General features: G+C 35.4%; 1 protein-coding gene across 1 annotated transcript in view; it reads right to left on the bottom strand.

Moving 5' to 3' along the window:
- C4H1orf185 (chromosome 4 C1orf185 homolog) overlaps nucleotides 1-13,246 on the bottom strand; it is a 44,270-nt gene that overhangs the window by 14,680 nt on the left and 16,344 nt on the right. The window contains exon 2 of the mRNA XM_021684447.1: nucleotides 6,979-7,085. Within this exon, the coding sequence (XP_021540122.1) occupies nucleotides 6,979-7,085 (107 nt within the window). The remainder of the gene's footprint in view (nucleotides 1-6,978; nucleotides 7,086-13,246) is intronic.

Raw genomic sequence — 13,246 nt, 5'->3', positions numbered from 1 at the left:
GTTCTCCTTTTTGTGGTATATTTATCTGGTTTTGATATCAGGATAATGCTGGCCTCATAGAATGAATTTGAAAGTTTTCCTTCTTCTATTTTTTAGAATACTTTGAGTAGAATAGGTATTAACTCTTCTTTAAATGTTTGGTAGCATTCACCCGTGAAGGCATCTGGCCCTGGACTATTGTTTGTTTGGTGTTTTTTGATTACAGATTCAATCACCTCGCTGGTAATAGATCTATTCAAATTTTCTGTTTCTTCCAGTTTCAGTTTTGGTAGATTATATTTCTCTGAATTTATCCATTTCTTCTAGGTTGTCTAATTTGTTGGCATACAGTTTTTCATAATCTCTTAAAATTATTTGTATTTCTGGGATGTTGTTATTTCTTCTCTTTCGTTCTTTCATTGATGATTTTGTTCATTTGAATCCCCCCCCCCTCCTTTCTGGAAGAGTCTGCCTAGAGGTTTATCAATTTTGTTGATCTTTCAAAGAACCAGCTCCTGGTTTCATTGATTTGTTTTTTTTTTTTAAGTTTCTATATCATTTATTTCTGCTCTAATCTTTATTATTATTTCCTTTCTTCTGCTGGTTTTAGGTTTTGTTTGTTGTTCTTTTCCTAGTTCCTTTAGGTTGTTTGAGGTTTTTCTTGCCTCATGAGGTAGGCCTGTATTACTGTAAACTTCCCTCTTAGAATTGCTTTTGCTGGGGGTGGCCAGGTGGCTCAGTCTGTTAAGTATCTAACTCTTGGTTTCAGCTCAGGTCATGATCTCAAGGTCATGAGATTGAGCCCTCTGTCAGGCTCTGTGCTGGGAGTGGAGCCTGCTTAAGATTCTCTTTCTCCCTCTCCTCTGCCCCTCCTTTCTCTCTCTCTTCCTCTAAAGAGTAAAAATAAAAAATAAATTTAAAAAATAATTGCTTTTGCTGTATCCCAAAGAATTTGGACCATTGTGGATTTTTTTTTAAAGATTTTATTTATTAATTTATTTGAGAGAGAGAAAGAGAAAGACTGAATTGCTGTATGAGTTCTAGTAATTTGGGGGTGGAGTTTTTGGGTTTTCCACATAAAGCAGGGAGGAGGGGCAGAGGGAGAGGGAGAAACAGACTCCCTGCCGAGCAGGGAGCCCAACCCCGGGGCTCAATCCCAGGATCCAGAGATCATGACCTAAGCTGAAGGCAGACGCTTAACTGACTGAGCCACCCAGGTGCCCCTGGACTATTGTGTTTTCATTTTTGTTTGTTTCCATGTGCCTTTTATTTTTTTTATTTAATTTTATTTTATTATGTTATGTTAGTCACCTTACATCATTAGTTTTTGATGTAGTGTTCCATGATTCATTGTTTTCATGTAACACCCAGTGCTCCATGCAGAAGGTGCCCTCTTTAATATCCATCACCAGGCTAACCCATCCCCACACCCCCGTCCCCTCTAAAACTGTCAGTTTGTTTCTCAGAGTCCATAGTTTCTCATGGTTGATCTCTCCCTCGGATACCCCCCCTTCATTTTTCCCTTCCTTCTCCCAATGTCCTTCATGCTCTTCCTTATGTTCCACAAATAAGTGAAACCGTATGATAATTGACTTTCTCTGCTTGACTTATTTCACTTAGCATAATCTCCTCTAGTCCCATCCATGGTGATGTAAAAGTTGGATATTCATCCTTTCTGTTGGCTGAGTAATATTCCATTGTATATATGGACCACATCTTCTTTATCCATTCATCTGTTGAAGGGTATCTCGGCTCTTTCCACAGTTTGGCTATTGTGGACATTGCTGCTATGAACATTGGGGTGCATATGGCCCTTCTTTTCACTACATCTGTGTCTTTGGGGTAAATACCCAGGAGTGCAATTGCTGGGTCATAGGGTAGCTCTATTTTTAATTTTTTGAGGCACCTCCACACTGTTTTCCAAAGTGGCTGTACCAACTTGCATTCCCACCAACAGTGTAAGAGGGTTCCCCTTTCTCCACAACCTCTCCAACATCTGTTGTTTCTTGCCTTGTCAATTTTTGCCATTCTAACTGGTGTAAGGTGGTATCTTAATGCAGTTTTGATTTGAATTTCCCTGATGGCTAATGATGATGATGTGTCTGTTAGCCATTTGTATGTCTTCTTTGGAGAAGTGTCTGTTCATGTCTTCTGCCCATTTTTTGACTTGATTATTTGTTTTTTGGGTGTTGAGTTTGAGAAGTTCTTTATAGATCTTGGATACCAGCCCTTTATCTGTAGTGTCATTTGCAAATATCTTCTCCCATTCTGTGGGTTGCCTCTTTGTTTTGTTGACTGTTTCCTTTGCTGTGCAAAAGATTTTTATCTTGATGAAGTCCCAAAAGTTCATTTTTGCTTTTGTTTCACTAGTTTTTGGAGATGTATCTTGAAAGAAGTTGCTGTGGCCAATGTCAAAGAGGTTACTGCCTATGTTCTCCTCTAGGATTTTGATGGATTCCTGTCTCACATTGAGGTATTTCATCCCTTTTGAGTTTATCTTTGTGAATGGTGTTAGAGAATGGTCAAGTTTCATCCTTCTGCATGTGGCTGTCCAATTTTCCCAGCACCATTTATTGAAGAGACTGTCTTTTTTCCATTGCATGTTTTTCCTGCTTTGTCGAAGATTATTTGACCATAGAGTTGAGGGTCCATATCTGGGCTCTCTATTCTGTTCCATTGGTCTGTATGTCTGTTTTTGTGCCAGTACCATCCTGTCTTGGTGATCACAGCTTTGTAATATACCTCGAAATCGGGCAATGTGATGCCCCCAGCTTTGTTTTTCATTTTCAACATTTTCTTGGCGATTTGGGGTCTTTTCTGATTCCATACAAATTTTAGGATTGTTTGTTCCAGCACTTTGAAAAATGTCATTGGAATTTTGATTGGGATGGCATGGAAGGTATAGATTGCTCTGGGCAGCATAGACATTTTAACAATATTTATTCTTCCGATCCATGAGCATGGAATGTTTTTTCATCTTTTTGTGTCTTCTTCAATTTCTTTCATGAGTGTTCTGCAGTTCTAGAGTATAGATCCTTTACCTCTTTGCTTAGGTTTATTCTGAGGTATCTTATGGTTTTTGGTGCTATTGTAAATGGAATCATTTTGCTAATTTCTCTTTCTACAGTTGCATTGTTAGTGTATAAGAAAGCAACTGATATCTGTGCATTGATTTTATATCCTGCCACATTACTGAACTGCTGTATGAGTTCTAGTAATTTGGGGGTGGAGTCTTTTGGAATTTCCACATAAAGTATCATGTCATCTGCGAAAAGAGAGAGTTTGACTTCTTCTCTGCCGATTTGAATACCTATTATTTCTTTTTGTTGTCTGATTGCTGTTGCTAGGACTTCTAGTACTATGTTGAACAATAGTGGCGAGAGTGGGCATCCTCGATGTGTTCCTGATCTTAAGGGAAAGGCTCTCAGCTTTTCCCCATTGAGGATGATAGTCGCTGTGGGTTTTTCATAGATGGATTTTATGAACTTGAGGAATGTTCCCTCAATCCCTATACTCTGAAGAGTTTTAATCAGGAAAGGATGCTGTATTTTGTCAAATGCTTTTTCTGCATCAATTGAGAGGACATATGGTTCTTCTCCCTCCTCTTATTAATGTGTTCTATCACATTGATTGATTTGCGAATGTTGAACCACCCTTGCATCCCGGGGAGAAATCTCACTTGGTCATGGTGGATGATCCTTTTAATGGTGGATCCTATTAGCTAGGATTTTGTTGAGGATTTTGGAATCCATATTCATCAGGATTATTGGTCTGAAATTCTCCTTTCTGATGGGGTCTTTGCCTGGTTTGGGGATTAAGGTAACGCTGGCCTCATAGAATGAGTCTGGAAGCTTTCCTTCTGTTTCTACTTTTTGAAACAGCTTCAGAAGAATAGGTATTATTTCTTCTTTGAATGTTTGGTAGAATTCCCCAGGGAATCCATCAGGCCCTGGACTCTTGTTTTTTGGGAGGTTTTTGATCACTGCTTCAATCTCATTACTGGTTATTGGCCTATTCAGGTTGTCAATTTCTTCCTGTTTCAGTCTTGGGAGTTTATAGGTTTCCAGGAAGGCATCCATTTCATGCAGGTTACTCAATTTATTGGCATATAGTTGTTGATAATAATTTCTAATAATTGTTTCTATTTCCTTGGTGTTAGTCGTGATCGCTCCCCTTTATTCATAATTTTATTAATTTGGGTCTTTTCTCTTTTCTTTTGGATAAGTTTGGCCAGTGGTTTATCGATCTTGTTAATTCTTTCAAAGAACCAGCTTCTAGTTTTGCTGATCTGATCTACTGTGTTTCTGGCTTCTAATTCATTGATCTCTGCTCTAATCTTAATTATTTCTCTTCTAATGCATGGCTTGGGCACCATTTGTTGCTTTTTCTCTAGTTCTTTAAGGTGTAGAGTTAGTTGGTGAATTCGGGATTTTTCTATTTTTTTGAGTGAGGCTTGGATGGCTATGTATTTCCCCCTTAGGACCCCCTTTGCAGTATCCCATAGGTTTTGGACTGATGTGTTTTCATTCTCATTGATTTCCATGAATTGGTTGAGTTCTTCTTTGATTTCCTGGTTGACCCAAACATTCTTGAGCAGAATGGTCTTTAGCTTCCCAGTGTTTGAATTTCCTGTTTTTCCTTCTCAGATATTGATTCTTCCTATTCTTTTGCTAGATTTCTAAATGTTGGTGGGCTGAAGGGCACAGTCCTAGGTTCTTTTCTTCCAACAATCACTCCCTGGTTAGTCTCACCCAGTTCTATGACCTTAGATACCCTCTATACATTGATATCCTAAATCTTCAGGCTTAGACTCTCTTCTGAAGTTCCTACAAGTATATCTGAGTATTTGACATTTCTAATGGATGTCCAAAAGACTTTTCAAATTGCAACTCCTAGTTTATCACTATTCCCTCAACTTGCTCCCCTCTCTAATCATATTCTCATCTCAGTAAATGGCATGATAAACCACTCAGCTGCTCATGGTAAAAACGTAGGTGTTAGCATTAATTCTGCCATTTCATTTATCTTCCCTTACCTTATCTAATCCATCAAACCAGCCCTGCTAACTTGACCTGCAAAACACACCCCAAATCCAACCTCTTCTTTTTATCTCCTCTACTTCCATATTAGTCTAAGACATTATCTTTTAAAAAAATGAATTAGAACTCTTATATATTGCTGGTAGGAGCATGTAACCCACTTTGGAAAACTGTTCAGCAGTTTGCTACAAAGTTAACCACATATGATCCAGCAATGCTACTCTTAGGCATTTACCCAAGAGAAGTGAAAGCACATGTACAAAAAGATTTATACAAGAACATTCATAGCAGCCTTACTCCTAAGAACTAAAAACTGGAAATGACCCAGTTGTCCATTAAGAATAAAGTGAGGTATATTTATACAATTAATAAAAATCATCAATAAAAAGAATGAAATACAGATAATACAATGACATGAATGAATCTCAAAAATATTATGTTAACTCAAAAAAGCAAACATAAAAAAGTCCATATGATTCCATTTACATGTAACTCAAGACTAGACAAAATTAACCTCTGGTAATAAAAATCAGAATAATGACTGCCTCTGAGTGGGAGTTGGGGAGTGATGCCTGGAAAGGAGCATGAGGGAACTTTCCAGGGTGATGGAAAGTTGTATATCTTGACTGGGGTTGTGATTACATGGGAATATATTTGCTGAAATTCATCATCATACATTTAAAATCTATGTATTATACTGTATGTGAATTATATCTCAAATTTTAAGTTTTATAAAAATGTACATCATCTATAGGTGACATTATAGTGTCCTTAAAAGAGAGATAATATTACTGCTACCTCATGGGGTGGTTAAATGAGATCACGTATAAAGCACTTAGAACAGTGCCTACCATGTAGTAAGCCCTCAATGTTAGCCATTATTATGCTGATAATGTCATTCTCTGGCTTAAAACCTTATGATGGCATAAATAATAAAATCCAAACTCCATATTTTGGCCTACAACATCCTATGTGATCTAGCCCCCATCTACATCTTCAGTCTCATCATTATTTCCCTCACTCACTACAGTCTATACACTAGCCTTCTTTCCCTTTATTGAACAATACTGAGAACATTCCCATGTGGGGTCTTTGTACTTGCTAACCCCTCAGCTGAGAGAGCTCTTTGACAAAGTCTTCACATGGTTGGCTCTTTCTTTTAACTCTGATTTCAGATTAAATATTGCCCACTTGAAGAGATATTCCCTGACCATTTTATTTTTCATTATCTGTCTCCTCCCAGTGGCACTGCTAGTCTATGAAACAGAAACTGTCTGACTTGTTCACAGTTGTATCCTCGGTACCTAGAACAATGGCAGGCACCAATAAATATTTGTTAAAAGAATGAATAAGTGAATAATTTCCAGTTTTCTGACTTGTGCAAATGAATAGATAGTATGCATTCATTTGCTGAGATAGGGAATACTGGAAGAGTGTGTGCAAGAATGTGTTACAATTTACATTTTTAAACATCAAACAAAGCAAATACTGAACAAAATAATCAAAACCACCAAATTTTAGGGTTTTCTGTCTCTGGCAAAAGACTACATTTAGACTATACCAGAGCATTCTGTCAGCTCTTCTCTTAAATATCTCCTAAAGAAAGAGAGTCTTTTTGTCTCAGTAATGTTTTTAACCTCTAAATTAGAAATCAAAAAATTTTTAAATTTCTAGCCTTATAATTTGAACACACATCTTCTAGAGAATAAAATATGTCTCATTATTCCTTAAAATTTTAATGCATGAAGATTGCTATTACAGTGCTCAGACTATTATAGTAGTAGGACTTGTCTTTCTGGGCTATTTTAAACATGTAAAGCTTTCCCTCCCCAATCAAAGTGTCTATAACCAAACCTCAAATCACAGAATCAGTGCTATTATAGTTATTTAATACCATTTGAAAAAGTCTTTCACTGAATTTTTAAGAGGAAAAAAAGTTAAGCATTCTAATAAACCTTACCTTCGTTTGCAAATCAGGAACCACAAAGCTGATGCCAAAGCAAAGAAACCAATTCCCAAAGTAACAGCACCAGCAGCCAGAAAATAAGTTAAGTGGTTAAAAAAAACCTATACAAATAAATTATAAAAGATTATTTCATGCATGTATCTTCATTCTCTAGGTAAAATTAAATGACATAATAATATGAATGCTATGACATACTATAGTGTTAAAACATTAACCAGGAAGTTGGGAAACCTGAATTCTAGGCTCCTGTGCAATACTAACAAATTTCAACACAAGGCCTCATGGTGATTAGGGTCCAGGGTGCATTTCTCTGACCCTGCCTCGATTTGATACCTAGGTTTTGTTTGTTTTTGTACAGCTGTCACCTCCTTTTTTCTTATCTAGCTTTCTCCTTTCCCAGTCTAGCTGTAAATTTTTGTTATTTTTCCAGTATCATTCTTTGCAATCCTCCAACATAAGACACTTTGCATTTTAAAATTTGTATTATCAATCACTACAAGAAGGCAGATGGAGGGTAATAAAGAACAAATATGAGGAACTTTAAAATATTTTAGAAATCTTTGTTTTATCTCTATTTTATCTCAGGAACAATAAAAGATCATGGCCAAAAGCTAAATAAAAGCAATATAAAATAATAGCATATCACAGGTTTAAAATTGGAAAAGCCTTTAGGAATTATGTGGTATAACTCCTTCATTTTACAGATGATAAAATTGAGGTCTAGGTAAGAGCGAGATCTGAACTGAGATTAGGCAGCAGATTAAAGCCAGTCCTCTGTTTTTTTCTATTATCTTATCCCTTCTATAAACCATCTTAATACTGGTATGTATTGAAAAGAATTAAGAATAAAGAATGCACGAGGTATTTATAGACAGGTTGGTCAAGTATTCCTTAAGATTCTGAAATCTGATACCTAACCATAAAGCAAGCTGTAGGAAGCTTTCACAAAAAGCTGTATAGAACACAAAGGGCCTTGGGGCGCCTGGGTGGCTCAGTTGGTTAAGCGACTGCCTTCGGCTCAGGTCATGATCCTGGAGTCCCTGGATCGAGTCCCGCATCGGGCTCCCTGCTCGGCAGGGAGCCTGCTTCTGCCTCTGACCCTCCCCCCTCTCATGTGCTCTCTCTCTCTCATTCTCTCTGTCTCAAATAAATAAATAAAATCTTTAAAAAAAAAAAAAGAACACAAAGGGCCTTAAAACAATTTAAGAGTACAGCTGACCCTTAAACAATGCGAGGATTAGGGGCACCAACCTATGCAAACTCACAAATCTACATATAACTTTGACTCTCCGAAAACTTAACTACTTATGTACATACATATATAAACAACAGCCTACTGCAGACTGGAAGCCTCACCAATAACATAAACAGTCGATTAACACATATTTTGTATGTTCTATGTATTATATACTGTAGTCTTACAATAAATAAGCTAAAGAAAAGAAAATGTTATTAAGAAAATTATAGGGAGGAGAAAATACATTAATAGTCCTATACTATATTGAAAATCATCCACATATAAGTGGACCCTCACAGTTCAAACCCATGCTGTCCAAGGGTCAACTGCATATTACCTGGGAAAAAAGGGTTTAAAAGTATAAAACTATAGAGAACAAACTGATGATTACCAGAGAGGATGGGTTAAAAAAGATGATGGGGATTAAGGATGCACTTGTGATGAGTGCCAGGTGTTGCATAGAAATGTTGAATCACTAAATTGTACACCTGAAATTAATATTATACTGTATGTTAATTAACTGGAATTTAAATAAAATCTTAAAAAAATAAAACTAATGGAAGATCTTTATGTGTGAACATATTATAAGTTCCACTAAAAATATGACATGATAAAGACTTTGTATTTCCCATATTTTTGTTTCCTAAGTAATTTCCAGCTTCCAAGATGATGCCTCTCAAATCATAGTTTTCTTTGGGTTCAGAAAATGTCTACATTTGGGAATTAATTAATGGTACCAAAAAATTATAGAAGGCTATTTATCAAAGTGATACTTACAATACAAAAAAAAACCCACAACAACTTCTAAGTAAAACAACTTAGGAAGGCAATTAAATAAGTTATGATGATGTTACATATGAAAAATATCATATTCTTTAATTATTTAGTGCAGGGTTTCTCAACATCAATACTATTGATCTTTTGGATCAGATAATTTGTTGTAGGGATTGTTCTATGCATTGTACCAAAGATGTCTACAGGCAAATGTATTCTGGGGGGTAAAACTGCCCCAGCTGAGAATCACTGGCAGAGTGGTATAACAAAATATCAGACAGTATTCATTGATACAAGCAAGATTGGTAAAATGCATATTTTTAAAAAATTAAAAAGACATAATCATACTCAAATATAAGATAAAGATTTCTAGGGGCACCTGGCCAGCTCAGTCAGAAGAACATGTGACTCTTGATCTGGGGGTCATGAGTTCGAGCCCCACACAGTGTGTAGAGATTACTTAAATAAATAAAACTTTGGGGAAAAAAAGATAAAGATTTCTACGGACAAAAAAATAAAAGCAACACAGAGAAATAAGTAGAGGCTAAAACCACAGGCATATGAAGCACTGAGATCTGGAAGCAATAATTAGCTAGAAGAAGCAGAGAAAATCACTGAGACAAGACCTAGACCAAATCATCCTTTGGCACTGTGAATGACTCTACATTAACAAAATCTCTGAGGGAAGGGGGTCCTGAACCACTAATAGAAGACCAAGAAGGAATCTCAGAAAATGAAAAATTCAAAAATTTTAAGATAAACTCTTCTTTGAACACAATTAATGAGATGAAATATAACACCTAATTACTTAAAGAAATGAAACTCACCTAATTACTTAAAGAAATGAAAAATATAAGGAAATATGAGATTGGAAAAGATTAAGAATATATAATATAAAAGTAATAGGGTTCCTAAAAGAAAAAATAGAGTAGTAGAAAAGCAATATTCAGGGAAATAACCTAAGAAGGATTTAAAAAATTTTTAAATTTATATAGTAAAATTCATTTGTGTGTGTGTGCAGTTCTGTAAGTTTTGACAAATACAAAAAATATCTGTCACAGCACCATAACCAAGTTACGTGAGACTTCCATCACCTCCCAAAATTTCCTCATACTGCCTCTTAGTGGTCAAGCACTAATTGCTGGCAACCATTGTTTATTTTCCATCCCTATTCTCCATCCTTATACTTTTGCCTTATATGAATTTCATATAAATGGAATCATACAGCACGTGGCCTTTTGAGTCTGGCCTTTTTCACTTAGCATAATGCATCTGACATTCATTTACATTGTGTTGCATGTATTAATAGTTTGTTTCTTTTTATTGCTGAGTAACATTCCATTTTACAGATGTACCACAGTTTGTGTATTCCCCAGCTGAGAGACATTTGTTTGTTTCCAGTTTGGGGTTGTTGGATTAAAGCTACTATACATTTGCATTAAGGTGTTTGTTTGAACATAAATTTTTATTTCAGTAGTGTCATGTAGTAAATATATATTTAAATGTGTAAGAAACTGCCATGCTGCTTTCCAAAGTGTCTGTATCATCTTGATTTCCCACCAGCATTATATGATAATTCCACTTGCTCTGCATCATCACCACCGCTTGATATTGTTAGCTTTATTTCAGTCATTCTAATAGATGTACAGTGGTATCTCACTGTGGGTTTTTTTTTTTTTCTCACTATGGTTTTAATTTGCATTTCCTTAATGAATAATGATGTTGAGCATCTTTGCATGTGCTTATTTGCCATCCATATATCTTCTTCAGTGAAGTATTTGTTTACATCTTTGCTGATTTTTTGGAATTCCTCAAGTCCTTGGTCAGATACATGATTTGGAAATATTTTCTCCAAGTCTATGGCTTGTCTTTTCAATTCTCTTAAGAGTGTCTTTCACAGGGTGCCTGGGTGGCTCAGATGGTTAAGCGTCTGCCTTCGGCTTAGGTCATGATCCCAGGGTCCTGGGATCGAGTCCCGCATTGAGCTCTCTGCTCAGTGGGGAGCCTGCTTCTCCCTCTGCCTCTCTCTGTCTCTTATGAATAAATAAATAAAATCTTAAAAAAAAAAAAAAGAGTGTCTTTCACAGAGCAAAACTTTTAAATTTTGGTGATGTCTAATTTATAAAGTTTTTCCTTGTATGGATTGTGTTATGGTCCTATCTAAGAACTCTTTGCCTAACCCAGGCCACAGAGATTTTCTCCTATGTTTTCCTATAAAGGATTTATAGTTTTATGTTTCACATTTAATTTATGATTTATTTTGAATTAATTTTTACAGAGGTGTAAGGCATGGGTCAAGTTCCTTTCCCCCCCCCTTTGGATATGTATATCCAGTGGCTCCAACACCATTTGTTGAAAAGACTATCCTTTCTTCACTGAGTTGCTTTTGCCCCTTGTCAAAAATCAAGTAGCTATATTTGTGTCAGTCTCTTTCTGGAATCTTTATTCTGTCCTCTTGATATATATTGTCTATCCTTTTGCCAGTAACAACAACAACAATAATAACTGATATTCATATAGTAAATACTACATGCCAGGCACTGCTCAGTGTATTATATATTTAAACTCCTTTAATTCTCACAACAACTCTGAGTTAAATACTATTATTTCCTCATTTTCTAGATGCAGAAACAATTGAGACAAAATAAAGTTAAGAAACTTGCTTGAAGGCACACAACCACTAAGTGAGGGAACAATAGTAATCTAAAAATTGCTAAGGTCCTTCCTTATCTAGATAGGGTGGAGAATAGAGACCCTTAATATCTTTAGATCTGTTAGAAAAAAACCAATTAAGTAAGGATGTTAAATATTCAAGGATATCATAAAAAAGAGTATCTAAATGGCCAATAAACATATGAAAACTTCATTAACAATCAGGGAAGTACTAATTAAACCACAATGAGGTAATAACAACTACTCTATATGATGCCTAAAATGCAAATGACAGAAAATGTCAATTGTTGCCAAGGAGGCAGAGTAACCTGAATTCTCATTCACCATTGGTGCGAATGTAGTTTTGTACAATACTTTGGAAAATTGTTTGGCTCTATTATTAAAGCTGAACATATGCATACCTATGACCCAACAATTTTTAGACATTTACCAAAATGATACGTATACATATACATTCAGAAAAATATGTACTACGTTTATAGCATCACTATTTGAGACAGCCACAAATTAGAAACTGCACAAATGCCCATCAACAGTTGAATGGATAAATTTCAAAAACTGAATTGATTTAAGAAAACAAAATATTCTATAAATGGGAAAGAACAGACTACAACTATGCACAACAAAATAGATAAATTTCATAAATAATGTTGGGCAAAAGAAGGCCGACATAAAATTCAAACACAGGTATTTGGGGAGTTCAGGAATGCTGGTAATGTTCTGTTTCTTGAGCTGGGTGCTGGTCACATAGGTGTGTTCAATGAAAATTCATCAAGGTTAACACTTAAGACTTATGAATAAACTAGATATATATGTATCAGCATGAATAGAACTGAAAAACACAATGTTCAGTGCAAAAAGCAATTCCCATAAATTCATGTTCAATTATTCCAATTATGTATTGATTCCATGTATGCACATTAAAAGAAAACACAAAATAATACTATTTCAAAAAAATTAATGTAATAGAAGTATTAAAATACATTAAATTCATTATATTTGTTGTGTCTGGAGAGGGAATGAGGGGAATGGGACTATGGATGGAACATAGACTTTATCTGTAATGTTTTATTTCTATAAAAAACTAAAGATCTGAAGCTTATATGATCAAAAACCATGTATTTAGTAGATTACATGGGTGTTTGTTATCCTTTGTCCTTTTCCTTTTTCTTTTCACTTTTCTGGTTTCCTCAAATATTAAAAAAATATATAAAAATAATATAATTTCAATTTTGTGAAAAAGACAGAAAGAAAGAAGGAAGGAAAGAAAGAAGGAAAGAAGGAAAGAAAGAGAAAAAGAAAGAAAGAGGAGAAACATTTGTATAAGGAAAATAATCAACAATGGTTATCCCTGGAGTAAGGGCTTATAGTTACAATTTTCTATTCTAGACTTCGTGTGTGTGTGTATTATCTACCATGAGTATCTAGAAAATTGAGGAAAAAAAATTTTGAAGCTTCTTATGTAATTCCTGACACCTTTACTTCGATACTACAAGTCTCCTTATAGAACTTTATTGTTATCACTGTGATTATAGCCCACTTAACTGTCTCCCCTGAAGATCCCTGCCCTCCTCTATC

The sequence above is a fragment of the Neomonachus schauinslandi genome, chromosome 4 (genome assembly GCF_002201575.2).
Source record: "Neomonachus schauinslandi chromosome 4, ASM220157v2, whole genome shotgun sequence".
In the NCBI taxonomy this organism is placed as follows: Eukaryota; Metazoa; Chordata; class Mammalia; order Carnivora; family Phocidae; genus Neomonachus; species Neomonachus schauinslandi.
This window is presented reverse-complemented; position numbering and strand designations above follow the sequence as displayed.